The sequence below is a fragment of the Accipiter gentilis genome, chromosome 10 (assembly GCF_929443795.1).
Source record: "Accipiter gentilis chromosome 10, bAccGen1.1, whole genome shotgun sequence".
NCBI lineage: Eukaryota > Metazoa > Chordata > Aves > Accipitriformes > Accipitridae > Astur > Astur gentilis.
In genome coordinates this window covers 11,271,741-11,286,773 of record NC_064889.1, presented here as the reverse complement: position 1 = coordinate 11,286,773, position 15,033 = coordinate 11,271,741, and the positions used below count along the sequence as shown (strand labels likewise).

At 39.3% G+C, this 15,033-nt stretch overlaps 3 protein-coding genes across 6 annotated transcripts in view; 1 reads left to right on the top strand and 2 right to left on the bottom strand.

Moving 5' to 3' along the window:
• Positions 1-241: 241 nt before the first annotated feature.
• Positions 242-464, bottom strand: LOC126043882 (protein PIGBOS1-like). Its single transcript, XM_049812812.1, has one exon. It carries the CDS (start codon positions 407-409, stop codon positions 245-247), a length of 165 nt encoding a protein of 54 aa, XP_049668769.1. The 5' UTR covers positions 410-464; the 3' UTR covers positions 242-244.
• A 272-nt stretch (positions 465-736) lies between these two features.
• Positions 737-9,844, top strand: PIGB (phosphatidylinositol glycan anchor biosynthesis class B). Its single transcript, XM_049812814.1, has 12 exons — positions 737-860; positions 935-1,067; positions 1,360-1,480; positions 2,109-2,213; positions 2,381-2,511; positions 3,127-3,267; positions 3,691-3,742; positions 4,167-4,378; positions 5,609-5,673; positions 7,988-8,198; positions 8,955-9,135; positions 9,713-9,844. Exons 1-12 carry the CDS (start codon positions 737-739, stop codon positions 9,842-9,844), a joined length of 1,608 nt encoding a protein of 535 aa, XP_049668771.1.
• CCPG1 (cell cycle progression 1) overlaps positions 7,577-15,033 on the bottom strand; it is a 29,471-nt gene continuing 22,014 nt past the window's right edge. For 2 of the 4 annotated variants that reach the window (XM_049812804.1, XM_049812805.1), the window contains exons 9-10: positions 12,890-14,295; positions 7,577-10,936 (exon numbers count right to left, since the gene is read on the bottom strand). In XM_049812804.1, coding sequence (XP_049668761.1) covers positions 10,756-10,936; positions 12,890-14,295 — 1,587 coding nt within the window. In that variant the 3' untranslated portion in view covers positions 7,577-10,755. The remainder of the gene's footprint in view (positions 10,937-12,889; positions 14,296-15,033) is intronic. The other 2 variants (XM_049812803.1, XM_049812802.1) reach the window with 2 other exon arrangements.

Genomic DNA, 15,033 nt, shown 5'->3' with positions numbered 1-15,033 from the left:
GTACACAGTTACATCTTCAGCTGGCTAATGGCTTCGCAGCAGGGCCGGGCTGCAGAGGAGGCCGCTCGGGACGGCCGCGGGTGGCAGACGCCGCAGGAGGGACGTTCCCCGGCGGGCGACGAACGCTCCGACTTCGTGACAGGCTTGGGCGCCATTTCCTCTGACGGGGGGGCGCGGAGGGCCGGGCTGCAAGGCGGTACCGGGGAACGGCGCCAGGGGAAGCGACGCGGCTCACACGACTCCCTCAGGCCCTCTTCTCCGGCGCGGCGTCCGCCGGCGGCCCCGCCGTGCCCTCGGGGGGCGGCGGGGCGCCGGGCGGCTGGAAGACGGGCCGGTAGATGTAGAGCCCGCTGGCCACGCCGAGGGCCACGGCCAGAGCCACCTGCGGCAGCGGCAGCCGCCCCCACATGCCGCCAGGCGGCGCTGTCGCACCCGCAGACAGACACAGAGAGAGGCACGCGCGCGAGGCCCCGCGGCCTCTCGGCGCTGCTCGGCGGCACCTTCCCCCGTCCGGCGGGGAGCGGGGGCAGAAGAGGGCCCGGTGCTCCCCGCCCCGGGAGCGCGTCGCCCCGCGGCCCCAAGCAGCGCCCTGGCCAGGCCCGGCGCTCCTCACCTGAAAGGACGGGGAGACCACAGAGCGGAGGCCTCCCCCATTCGCTAGAGCGACCGGAAGGAAGTGCCGGCGGTGCCGCCGCCGGGTTGCGCGTGCGCCGCCGCCGGAGGCGCGCCCCCGCGGATGGAGGCGGCCGGCGGGCTGCTAGCGCGGGCCCGGGCGCGGAGGCCGGAGGCGGTGCGGCTCCGCAAGCGCCGGTCGGTGCTGTACGGCGCCCCCGGCGGACCCGCCGGGCAGCGAGGCGCCGGTAAGCGGGGCGGGGCGGGGAGGGCGGTGGCGGCCGTGGGAGGGACCCTTGACAGCCAGCCTTCCCCTCCGCAGGCGCTGCCGGCGGGCCAGCGCCGCTGCTGGCGCTCACGGTGGCGTTGCGGACGCTCAACTGCTTCCTCGTCCAGACCAGCTTCGTCCCGGACGAGTACTGGCAGTCGCTGGAGGTGGCGCACCGCATGGTCTTCAAATATCCTTCGTGGCCCCCCCCCCTCGCTGCCGCCATCGCTTCCTGCGGGCTGGGGCCGGGGGACACGACGACGTTATGCGTGACCGGAGGGTCGCGGCCGCGGCGCCGTGAGCGGAAGGAGCGTGCGGGTGGGGATTTGCAGGGCGGTAAGGCGTTAGCTTGACCAGTAACAAAAACCCCACTGCTTTCGGGCAGGAGGGGAAACGTCTCGACCCGGGCAAGCCTGAGAATAACGCAGCTCGAAGGAAACCTTTTGTTTCAGCTATTTATGATCCATCCTTAATACTAACAATTATGGGCACCTGACTTGGGAATGGGCAAATGGCTTAAGGGGCTATTCGTACCCACTGATCTTTGCGAGCATCTACAAGGCTTTACAGCTGCTGGCTAAGGATGATGTTCACCTGTTGGTGAGTATAATTAAAAAAAAAAAAAAAAAAAGGCACATCCGCTATTCAATTTAAAAGCACTGTATTTAAATTCAGGGTATTTTTATCGTTGTCCAGGTAAAATACAAAGCCTTGAATCTGGCGATTAGAGATGTATTAGCACAGAGACCTCACCGAAGTGTTTCGCATGGGTGCAGAACTCAGTCGTAGACCTCCACTCACAGTACCGATGCCTGTGACTGCAGAGGATTATTCTTGGCCTCCATCAATCTCCTTGAGTTTCATACTGACATCGTTTGCCCCTACATCTTAATTGTTCCCTGGTTCAGCTTTCCAAAGTGTTTAATAATGTATATTTCTACTAAACTCAGCAACAACAGCCCCTTTTGACTTCTGTTGGAGATGAATGGCAAAGAATTCTACTTTCAATTTCTGAAGGCAGTCAGCTGAACTTTAGACTTTCTTTGTTTTGGCAAAAATACTAGTCATAATAAAACACTGTTTTTAAAAATCATAAACAACTATAGAGAATATTCACTAATTCACTATTTTCAGGTCTGAACAATTGTTCACTAATTCAGTAGTCCTCTCTTCAAACTTGGAATTTAACGGGTTTGTTGCAAGCAAAATTTTCTCTCTGCTTATATAGATATGGGTCCCTAGACTTGCACAGGCAGTGCTGGCAGCTTTTGCTGATGTGAAGCTTTACTCATTAGTGCAACACCTTGAAAATGCAGAAATAGCAAAGTGCGTGGTGAGTCTCAGCCTTTAAAAAAATTGTATGCATGTTAATAAACACTGTTGTAGTGTGTTTACAGCAAAATGATGTCACACCTTGAAGAATTACCACCTTTGTTTAAAACTACGGAATTTGTTTTAACATTTCTCCCTGTGCATTCTGTTGTTCGTAATTATTTTCAGTACTTCTGCCAGCTGTGTTCCTGGTTTACATGGTATTCCTGTACCAGAACTTTAACAAACACCATGGAGACTCTTCTTACCATTTTTGCTCTTTCCTACTATCCGATAAAAGGTTCCAAGATGGGGAGCAGGTGAGAAACTTCCTACTAACAGTACTGATGATTTTTCACTTGGGATAACATCAATCTACTGATACTGTTTAAAATGCTAACTTTTATCTTAAAATGTAAGGCAACCAAACCCACCTCATTCATGTACCAAGAGCTCTAGATCATGGAAGCAACAGCAGTTGTGGTATTTCCTCTAAAAAATTTTTTGAAGCCATGATATAGCTGGTATGTAAAATTAGTATTCTCCAGCTCCCTTATGCAAAGTATTGCTTTATTGGAAACTTTAGTTTAAACTTTAAAGGACTGGAATTTGTGGTAACTTGGGAAAAGATAACAAAAGCTTGTTTGGATTCAGATATAGGTGAATTTGTGGTCATGACTTTCTTTACCAGCTATCTATTTTAAAGCAAGCATGTGATTCTAATTAGCAACTCCATTGCTAATAAAGCAATTATATAGTTGGCAGCCTTCCAAGCAAAACAGAGTATCTGCACTGAGAGAATCAAAGTTCCCTGCAGCATGAAAAACTTCGTCAGAGACATGACAGTATTTCTATTGTTGAAACGTCACTGTCTGCAAAAGAACTGACCAAACCTTTTGATAAACTCCTGTTATTCTTATGTTCCCTCATTCTAGTTGCAAATATTTAGCTTTGATAGCACTTGCAGTTGTTATTCGTCCCACTGCTGTCATCCCATGGACACCTTTGGTCTTCAGTCATTTTTTGCAAGAACAGAGGAAAGCAGACCTTATCATACACAACTACATTCCAGTTGGGTAAGTTCTTTCTGAATTTAAAATGTGACTGCGCACAGCTGTACCTTAAGATTGATTTTAGCACCACAAAGGCAGACAACCCAAAAAAGCTGATTTTAACGTAAAAAAACAAGGAAAAAAAAATTGAGTTCTTTTGCAAAATTTTAAAGATGGGTATGGTTCCTTCAAATTAATGCACATGATGCAAAAAGCACTAGGAGAGATTTCATGAGGGGGAGACATAAACAGCATTCCAGCTTAATCTAGGATTGTGCCAAGGGTATTAAGTGATGGCAACTGGCTGCTGTAAAATGGCCATGAGTATGGATAATCTCAAAAAAGATTAGGAGTCAGGGAGTTTTGATAGCTATTTGGAGAAGAGTAGAATCTGATACAAAAGCAACTCAGGCAATATCAAGTGCAACCCACTTTCCATTTTTGCAGATTGGTCACAGTAGGAACCTCTTTAATAATTGACCGTGTGTTTTTTGGTGAGGTAAGTTGTTTTAAACTTATAAGAAAAAGGTTGGGTTTAAGCATTTTAACATGGACAGATGTTTCAGACTTCTCTGATATTTCTGTGACTGTGTCTGGCCTATGATCGCTAAATACATCCTAAGCCATAAACCCTTAAACGCTGACTTCTCAGTTATTTTAAATGACGGACTGTTACTTAAAAGTCAGCATGCTCAGCTCTCAATAAATCAATAGTTATCAACAAACTGCAAAACTTACATACTGCTGTGTTGATTGCTAAACATAGGATGTCTGTGATGAGTCTTAGTAGAAAAAAACAGAAGTATGAATGAAAATGCTGTATCATTTAAGGCCAGTGATGACTATGTAGTTCAATTTAGCTGTCGGTTTTCACTTTTGATTTGTATTTAACACTGCTCATCCCCACCCCCTGAATCTCCCAGTGGGTACTGGTTCAGCTGAACTTCTTGAAATTCAACGTGCTGCAGAATTTGGGAACGTTTTACGGATCTCATCCTTGGCATTGGTACTTCACTCAGGGACTACCAGTCATCTTGGGTACACATCTGCCTTTCTTTATTCATGGCTGTGTGCTGGCACCAAAAAGGTATCGCATCTTTCTAACGGCAGTGATTTGGACAGTGTTGGTATACAGGTAATTTCTCCTAAGTGTAACTACTATCTTTCACTGGTTGTGTTCTTTTCAAAGCTCATGTCCTCTCTAGAACAAAAAGGCATAGTATTCAGGTTAAGTGGTAGAAAACTTTAAACTATTCAAACGCTCCAAGAAATGCAGTCAATTACACAACAGTTTCTAGAATTTTATGTAATGCTACTTCTTCTATCTTTACCAAACACATTTTTAGAATTGATCAGACCCTTAAAGTAATTCAGCATGAAATTCAATGGAAAATGAAAAACAACAACACTCAAATCACCTAACAGGTGTTTAAGCAACAATAGAACTAGTTAGGAAACTGTACATACGAGATGCCTGTTAATGAAAATACCATTTCATTTAGTTCTTTAATACATCCCCAGTAAGATCAGAAGTTCTTAGGCCTCTAAAACTTACTCCATTCACAAGCCTGTGCACAGTTCTTAACATTTATCATAGGACTGTATGTCTCATTTTAAGTTGAGATATAGAAGAAAAGGTAAGCTGTTTCTAAAGCATCAGAATTAACTGTAGATTAAATGAGACACCTTCAGACAAGAAAAGATAAAGCAAATTAATAAATATTAAGTAATAAATGGTGTTGGACTACAATAGTAACAGAATACAGCAAAACAGTAGTGAGGCCACAAATGCCACCTCTTCCTTCAGTCCAACTCAAAACTGGATGTAGCTCTACTGGTTTTATGCCCTTTTTTTATCTCCCTTAGTCTTCTAAGAACCTGTTGGATTCCCATGACACAAGTCTTGTGGTAATCCCCAAAAAAGCCTCAAAAGTTGGCATGGAAAATTGTGTAAAGTTGTATTAGCAGAGGTGAATTGTTACTTTGCTAGATACAAATGTGTACTTGAATCTTAGCTTCTCATCCATACTTTTTATTGTGTTTTGTTACAGAAAGCAACTTGGTGAAGTACTAGCTAAGTTATATCTAGTAGTCATGGGATCAGACCACTTAATTGCTAGAGTAGTAGCCAGGTACTTTTATTAGTGCTTGGTTTAAACTGACCAAATAGTCTTAATTTGAGTGTACTCGTTATGTTCTTAAGAAGGGGCAGTTTGGATTTTTACTCTAAACTGCTTCAATGCCAAAAGCTTTTTAGTAGATGCAAGTGCTTTTCTTCCAGTCCTCCATGCTCTAAAACACATTTTATCAACAGAACTGATGCATTTAACTTTCTTGCTGTAGTATTACATCTGTTTTATTACAGCACGCTGAGCCATAAAGAATTCAGGTTCATCTATCCAGTACTGCCATTTTGCATGGTTTTTTGTGGTAAGCATTGGTTTCAAATGTCTTGCAATCTTCCCTGTATATAATTTTTACCTAAACAGAGACTGTTAATAGTCAGTGTAGGTATTTGACAAAGGAGTCTTAGAACTAGCCTAACCCTCTCTTACAGCTAGGAAAAAAAAAGAAGAAAAGGAAAAAAAAAAAAAAGAGGAACAGCAAGAGACTGAAACACAGATGGAGAATCCTTAGCATGGATAAAAGTACTTCCTCCAAAAATATGAAAATTGCCTCAGTAACTCATAACTTCTGAGCAATGCCACCCTTACAGTGAATTTTGTTCCTTGGCTCCTTTGTAGTATTTTTCCACCTGGTTCTCTCAAATATGCCTGACAAATGCCTTTGAGTATGCAACAAAAAATTTAGTATTCAAAACCTAAAATTATCCTTTCCTAGATTCAGGTGAGTTAGCAGATGATGATGTATCTGCTCTTAACCAACCACCAGCTGGAGGCTACTTCCCACAGAAGTTTTAGAACAGTTAATGTGATAGCTTTTTCCTTCAGCTATAGTAAGGGGAGTTTGTTAAAACAGGAATAAGGTCCCTGAACCAACGTAGTTAACTTAAAAATTAATTAAAGAGAACGTGTCCACAGTTTAAACTGGAAAGCATATTGCTTTTACTAACCAATATTTTTCTGATACTATAACTGGCACTTGTAGAGTATTAATTTCTCTTTTTTTTTCCTGTTTTGTGTTTTTTTCTTTTAAACACAGAAGAGAGCCTAATAAGGAAGTGTTTATATTTTACAAAACTAGGAATTAACTACAGTAGTCTATAGGAAAAGTAAAATCATGATGTCAAGTCTAATATGCTGAAAAGTTGCAAAGGAAAGATGAAACCTTCTGGAACATGAAGCTTTATAGTTTTAGTTTAAATACAAGTCCAAAACAGATGAATAAATGAAAACCGTAATTTTCTTTCACTTGTTTTGCTAGTCTAAACAAAAGTAAATCTTATTTCAGTAGTTTTGCTCTCAGATCAGATACATAATATGTCTTGGCTTAGTTCAATAGCAGGTTTAAGATGAACCAGTTCTACCTCACATGCAGAAAAATTCCAATGAGACCACTATTTTTTGTTAATATCCCTCCCTCCTAACTTCCATGTCTATAACGGAATGAGGTTAACTACACAATTTATCAAGAACTAATTATCATCTGTTTGGATACTTTAGTAAAGAAAAAAATGACAAAAGTTATTTCTGATAATTCGGTGGTCTGACAACAAAGAGGTCTTTTTAAATTGCTCAAAACATTATTAAATAATTCAGGAAAAAAACCCCACATGTATTTCAAAGTCATTTCCAAGCATACTTAAAGATAAGCTCAGAGTGTTTCACAAAAGCAGTAAAAAAATGTCTATAATAGAATGTTTCCACTGTGTTTAAACCACAGCCTAATTACTGGACTTTGTTTTCATCTGAGATAAAGATCTGCAATTTGTCAGAACAGACCAACTGAAGACTAATTTAACTTACTTGTTACTGAGTTCTGAAACAGGCCTATTCTAACTTGTTTCTTGTGATCCAGTAAAGGTGGTCATAGAGCTAGGCTGCATAAAATATTTTTATCTCCTAGTATTGAAAAGCAGATGACTTAATAAGGGTTTCCAGACTAGTTACAACATGAAGCTGTCTTCTGTGCCAGGTTCATCCAAGTTGTGATTGTGAGAAACAGGTTTATACAGCTATCTCCCACCAGGAGAAATGTCTCTTCCTATTAGGTCCTTCAAGAAAAGTAGGGGGAAAGGGGCAGGGATGGGAGATGGGAAAAGATGGGAAAGTAAGCTTTTCCAAGGATAGTAGCTCAAAAATTAATAACAAGGGAATGCTGTAGCTTTCAGCATGTTGGGAGAAAAAGAACACCACAGCCATACCAAAGCACATGTAGTTACCATTTATTCTGGCTCTATTTGGACATGCATGAATCAGAACACATCAGTAAGTCACCACATATCATTCATCCAGACTACTGAAGGGACTATTTTTCCCCACAAGAAATTAAAATTAAGCTCTAAAGAGACAAAGCACTGGCTTCACAATTGTACTTCTGTACTTCAAGACAGGTATGGGCTTAACATTTACACTGTTAAATCCAGAAGTTAGTAAGTGCAAAGTCTAACCTTTGAATTTCCATTCAAAGAGTAAAGACTGAAAGAACACTGTATTAAAATACCTCAAAGCAAGGTACTGTTATCAGAGTAATGGTCTTCCAGGAAGTTGTGGTACTTTCAAAAGCACTGTGTGGAATTGTTAGTATTTGCTCATCTCTAGAACTTACTCAAATGTTTCTATAGGATATTCTTTGAAACACCTGAAAGCATGGAAGAAGTCTGCAGCAAGTTTCCTGCTTTTATCCAACTTACTTCCAGCTCTGTATACAGGCTTGATTCACCAGCGAGGCTCTCTTGATGTTATGAGTCACATACAGCAACTCTGCAATAGCTCTTACCAGTCACAAGCTTTTGTCTTCATCATGATGCCATGCCACTCTACTCCATTTTACAGGTATTTAAATACTTAACAGTGTACTATATTAAAATGCATACACTTAAGCAGAAATTAAGATTCTACCCCCCCCCCCCCCCCAAAGCTTAATAAATTTAGATGGATAAACATACACAGGAAGAGTTTTGATTTTTCATACAGAATGTATAGGGGAAATAAGCCAAATGCTTATACCACAGAATAAAATTCAGCATCTAAGCTTTATTCAGTTTTTGTAAAATAACTTTGTATGAGGATATGCAGTAAGGCTTATGACTTCTGGAAGTAAGTCCTACTGCTTCATTATGGTAACTTTTGTAGCAAAACTAAAGACTAATTGTTACAGTCAAACTGTATTCATTTTACCTTCTGCTGCTAGAAAGTAAAGAAATGTAATTACAATGTACAATGACTGAGGTCAGTATTCCAAAAAGTTAGCAAGAGATCCTGGCAAGTAACCAAAAGATTAAAGCAGATACGAACAGTGAAGCTGATATGGAAGAGTACCTTTTTAAGAAAATGATGTTATAGAGATGGTATTTTTATTAAGATAAATCTGCTTTCTGTGAACTGCTACTGACATAGTCACAGCAGTTTGGAGCTGAATTCACTTGTTCTACTTTTGCTTTCATATGAAGTACAAAAGGGAAGAAAATAGGACTCTAGGGGAAAAAAAACTAATTAATCAATTTCGGTTTTGACTGAGGTATCTTTAAGTGATGAGTCATTTCAGTCATCAGTTTATCCTGAAGTGTTTGTTTTGGTTTTTTTCCCTAGTCATGTTCACTGTCCTCTAAAAATGAGATTCCTTCAATGTCCCCCAGACCTAACTGGAAATGAGAGCTACATTGATGAAGCAGATGTATTTTACTCTAATCCACTTGGCTGGCTTAATAAGGAGTTTTACAATGATACATTATTACCCAGTCACTTGATCTTCTTCAGTGTGCTAGAACAGGTATGGTAACTACAAGATGAAACAAACTAGTTTTGAGGACAAATTACAAAATAAATTAGGGGAGAGTTATAGTTTTTTAAAATTGTTTTCCACAACTTCTTAAAACACAGCTTAAATTAAAATTGACCCCCCTAGTCCATGATGTACTATAGTTACCATTCTAGTGATACACACTTAACATTCATGTGTGCCCTCTCCTCTGTGTGAATTCTACATCCCATAAAGTAGTGTTTTATGGAATTCTCCTCAAGCCATATTAAAATAGATGTGTGGTCTGTTCCCAGAACCATACAGTTAAAAGTAAGCAACAGTGACAAGCAAAAATCCCTGCAGTCAGAGTACCTTTTCCCCTGAAATCTCTTATGAAGTTCATGTACTCAGTGGTGTCTGGTGAATATCCACTCTGGACAGGATCAAACAGGGTAGATGCCTCTTTTTCTAGCAGTCTTTCCTAAAATAAAGGATAAAACTTCCAGGGAACAATTGAATTGATAGTTTTCAGAAGACTTTGGAACACTGTTCTGATGCTCCCAACTGCACTTTCTGACTGTGGAAACTAATGTATGTTCATTTACAGGAAATATCATCATTTCTAGCTTTAAGGGGCTATGAGAGAACAGCTACTGTCTTTCACAGTCATGTACCTCAAGGACGAGTTGGAAGCCATATCTATGTCTACAGGAAAAAAACTGACATTAATCGTACCTGAAGATCAGTTTCTAGACTTAAGAGCTAAATGAGATCAGTTTTGCATAGTAGTACTATGCTTAAGAAGATCTCGTACTGCAGAAAGGAGAGAGTAGTCAGTCTGAAACCGGGTAAGTCAAATGGGGAGGTCTGATTAGGCAGCCATTGTCTCTCTGGAAACACATAAACCTCTTCCTGAAGGCAGCTTCAGTAGCAGTATGGCAGCGTGGGGGTGTTGACCTACCTTACAGCACTAGAAAACATCAGGAAGACCAAAGTTACCATATGACTACATAAACAATAAAAAATTAGACAAGACTGGGCCATTTTTGTAGAACTGTACAGCTATACCAAGTTTGTTTTATAAATAAAGACTTTACCCACAATGTCTCTTTATTTTTCTTCTACAATATGCAGATATGCAAGACATTTCAAGTGCTTAAATCAGCAAGCTGATTAGAGTGCAGCACAGCAAATTCTTCACAATTCAACAACCTCTTGAACCCCCCCCCCAAAAAAGACAAGAAGCAAGTGTAAGATTACAAAACACTAACAAATACATTACTATAATGTAGACCTATTTTTTGAAGAATGAGATGAAGTTAGTATATCAAACATTAATTATTGGTACATTGTGTATGACTCAAGCTTGAACTACACTAATGGAATGCAGTTAAGCATATTTTTCATATACATTGCATGCCTAGTTTCTGCAACAATATTGCTGGCACCCAAACTATCATCACTTCCAAAGAACAGTTAAAGCAACAGTACAGAATATGCAAATTAGAAAGCTTGACTTCTGCCTTTTAACAAAAAAATGTGTAAAAATCAAGTTATTTAGAGAAAAAACTTGCATCTTGCTGCTTTGTTGAAAAAAAAAAATTAGTTTCCGGAGGTATGAATTCTAATCTTATTTTTACCATATATTACTCAATATTTTGGATCAAAGGGTAACTGCCCCAATTCTATTTCAAGATTTGCCATGTGTCTTCCATTAGTGCGACCATGTTTATGCCATTTACCTTCTCTTTTATCACGGTGGTGGTACTTCTGAGCTTGTTTTTCATGTCTGGAATTTTCAGTTTGTGTAAAAGAAGGCCTTTTAGGTCGACTGCAAGGAGTAAACAAAAGCTTATTACTACTCTTATGAAAGCATCTCTCTAAAAGCATTTTGAAACACAATTACATTGTCAAGAACAGCTTTTAACATGCTGAGGTTGACCGTAAACAAAATTAGCACTAAGTGGTCCTTTCTCTTGTAAGCAAAAGCGCAGGGGGGGGGGGTATTCGTTTAAATCATGGTATATTTAAAAGAAAGCTCTGCAGCTGGTTGCCTGAAGTTTTAGAATAAAGCCAGGTATACAGCTGTTTGATTATCCCTACTGTGATGCCTGAGTGAGGTCACCATCTATTTCTCAGTTATTCTATTACATTCTGTTCTATAAAAAGAATGAAAACTTTACAGACCTTTAGGAAAGCATGCTTTGTGTAAACATGGGCACTTCAGAGGTTTTAATGCACAGTAAGTACATTTATACAGAGAGAGAGGGCACTGACAAAACACAGGTTTTGATGCACACAGTCCCATTATACTACATGCTGTTATCATATGACTAGCATTTCTAGCCACCTGCTAAGCTAAGGCTATTTTCATCCTCGGATAATACTATCAGTAAATGAATTTGAAATCCTGTTTTTCTGCAGACTGAATTAAAGTGCTCAAAAATTAAGTATTTAAATTAATTAAAAATTAAAGTTCATTTAAATAATAGTTCAAGTACTTCTTACTGATTTATAAATGAAAACATAAAACTTATGTCGTGATTGCCAAAACTACACATTAAAAAAGCTACTTGGTAGCTGATAATAGAAGTATCATCCTCATGGTTCAACTTTTAATAAGATAAAGTACTACCTCACATGATATTTAGTAACCCCAAAGTGGTTAAGTATTCAGACTGCCTGCTGCAATAAAACATGTGAAATAATAAACAATACAAGTCCAAAAGAGAAACCTGACTGAAGAACTGCACCTTGATCTAAATACTACTTTGCACTGAATACCAGCACAGGGAAAAGTTGTTATGGCTACAAGGACAACTTCTTGTGTATTATAAATTAGTTAATACATCACATTTTTTTCTTACCTGATCAGGATAAACATTAACATAAGAGACTATATAGCCAATTTTGTAATAGCGATGATATTAAAAGCCACATAAAATATATACGTAAGTGTTCCAGAAAGAGCAAGTTCCACACAATATATTAAGGCTGCTTGCTTAATTTTCCTTCACCAAATTCTATGTAGTAGAAACAGTCCACCATATCTAGCTCCATTGGGCCAACCAGGCAGCATACCACAACTGCTCTGTAGAAGCCCTGGAATACCAGTAGATACAGGAAAGTAATGTGGGACACAATTCATGCCAAGGACCTTTGTAAGCAAGTCTGAACAAAATTTAGTCAACATCAGGATCTGACCTAAAGCCTGCCATTTGAGTAGCTATGCTCTGGGCATACAGACTCACTCAGTATTACACTAAACTACAAGAGAGTAGTGAAATTCCTGAAAAGCCAGCAGGGAATATACTTGCCAGAACAGGACTTTGAGACTGCTCAAATATATCCAAAACACTCATTCAGGGAAGGATAACAAGGAAGTCCTAGTTAATGCTGCTTCTGAAATACTTATTCATTCCATCAGATAGGCAATCATAGCTGTTCAGTCTAAAGTAATCCTACTTGCAGTTACACAGTATTCTACAGAATTCAGTAGAAATACTGGATTGTGCTATGTACAGTGGATCTGCACTGCCTCCCAAACTAACATCACACACACACACAAAATTTATATATAAGGTACTACAGATCCACTTTATATAACACAATCTAGTATTTCCATTGAGTCCTTCAGAAAGTCTTCTTGTGTGTGTATATATATATATATATATATATGGACATATGCATACCCACTAAAAGACCACCTCTTAGAACAAGGAACTAGTTGTCCTACAAAGACTACTTTATTGTGTTAACAAGTTCAGGAAACACAGAAACAAACCTGGGTCCATACTGGGGTGAATTATCATAATGAAAGTAATATCTGTAGATATATTTGTCCAAATCGTCAAAAACCTTTTCATTATTATTTTGGTATTCCTTCATATCTTCCAGGTAATCCTTGACATCATTAACAAAATCAGTGAACAGCATCTGGTCGTGTATAAATATGCCATTATGAAAAAACTTATTGATGAAATTTTCTAGTTCTCTCCAGTGATGAAAGTTATGTACAACTTGTTGCAAATACTTTTTCATTAGCCGATTAAATTCATCCACCCTGATAGGATCCGATACTCTGTTAAAGAGACTAATGAATTCTTGATGAGCACATTCAAAAATACCAGAGCAGCCCTTTAGGACAAACTGATGCCTTTTGTTACACAAAGGATCATTGAGAAATTTCTGTGAATCTGTATCTTTTTCAAATGTTGTAAACTGATGTTTTCTTCCATCTTTGAATTCTTTTGGCATGTTAGGTCCCTTGTAATGTCTGTGCTTCAGATTCTCGTAAGAGTTATGTTCTTGGTAAAAAGTTCGAGCTTTCTTATGTGCCTCATGTCTTTTATCACTTGATTTCCTCTCCTTTTCATCAAAGATGTTTTTTGTTGTATCTTTGAAGTGTCTGAATGTAGACTTTACAGAATCAGAGAATTTTTTCAGGTTTTCTTTCACTGCTTCTTTAGCCTGCTTAATCTTTTCTTTATGGTGTCTTACAAACTCTTTCGTGGAATTTTTCATTGCATCAAAAGTTTCTTTAACTGAACCAAAAAATGATTCCTTTGATTTCTTTTTAGTCTTACTTTGCCCTTTAGCACCTTTCTTTTGTCCCTTTTCACTCATTTCTTGTTTCTCAGTTTGGTCTTTTGCTTCAACATACAGCTTCTCCCATAAGTCAGAGCGTTGTTGCTCAAAGTTTAGCTTTTTTTCTAGTTCTACTAGTCTTCCTCGAAGAGTTTCTATTTCTTGATTTTCTCTCAATGTATCATCGTCATGAGCATTATCAGGTGTTTGACGAGAACTTAACTGTTCCAGTTCTTTTTTTAGAGCTTCTGTAACATGACGTTCTTTGTCCAGTTCTCTCCTTAACATCTGTGCCTCTGCAAAGAGTGTTTCCTTTTGCCTAAGAAAGTTGTGGTTTCTTTGCTTTTCCTCTTCCAAATGTTCCCTTAGTTTCTGATTTTCCATTACAATAGACTCAGTGCTAGTACCTTTATCTTCTAAGTTTCTAATTTGTTGTCTTAGCTTCCTTAATTCTTCCTGAAGTGAAGCCAAAGCTTTTTCTTCCTTCTCCAGAGATTCTCTTAAGTGCTGATTTTCTGCAGCAAGACTTTTTTTTTGAGATTCAAAGGATTTCTTCTCCATCTCAGTAGAGGTCAAACATGTGGCAAGATCTCCCTTGAGTGACTAATACAAACAAAAAGAAAACAAGCAAAAATACAACAATTAGAATTGTTAAAATTTCAGCTAGAAAGATGAAAGACCAAGGTAGCCCAGGCACAGTTTACTTGTCATTTTGGATGCAGTGACACATGTTGCAGCAAGATGCAAAAATAGAGCTAGTTTGTTTATCTCGGATACACACACAAACACTTTCTTGGCAAAGACCATGTGAGAGGCTCCCCCTTCCAACCAGAGGTCATCACCCCTTGCTTGTATTGGTTTAACTAGCTGAAGGATAGTAAACTGGGTACATGAATTCTGACATCTTAAAAGGAAATTAAAATGTCTGGGTTTGCTTTTGATTTATGTTCAGCAAACTGGGTTTACAGATTACAAAGCCAAATACATTAGCAGAAGCAGGGGCATGCAACAGTTGGGACAGAAATTCAGGAACTGATTTTGAACCAAATTTGTTTCTGAAACCATGTGTTCATGTAACTATATCCTAACACAAAAGGATCTCCCCAGTCTCTTGGCATCCTTGACAAACTCTAGAACTAAGGATATTGAATTATGTATAAATGCTGTTATCGGTAACATAAAAAAAAAGTTACACACACACAAAGCACTCCCTAATCTTCTCTCTGAATGATCTAACACTAAAAAACTAGAAGTACAGGTTAAGTATTTAAAAAATTAATAACCACTTACAATTTAGAAAGCAAATGCACAAAACCTTTAGGTTCAACCTATAATAGGTTT

Coding starts and splice junctions, on each gene's coding strand:
- PIGB (XM_049812814.1), top strand. CDS start 737: ATGGAGGCGGCCGGCGGGCTGCTAGCGCGGGCCCGGGCGCGGAGGCCG. Junction 5,674..7,987: donor ATTTTGCATGGTTTTTTGTG/GTAAGCATTGGT, acceptor ATGTTTCTATAG/GATATTCTTTGAAACACCTG. Junction 8,199..8,954: donor CACTCTACTCCATTTTACAG/GTATTTAAATAC, acceptor TTTTTTCCCTAG/TCATGTTCACTGTCCTCTAA.
- LOC126043882 (XM_049812812.1), bottom strand. CDS start 409: ATGTGGGGGCGGCTGCCGCTGCCGCAGGTGGCTCTGGCCGTGGCCCTC.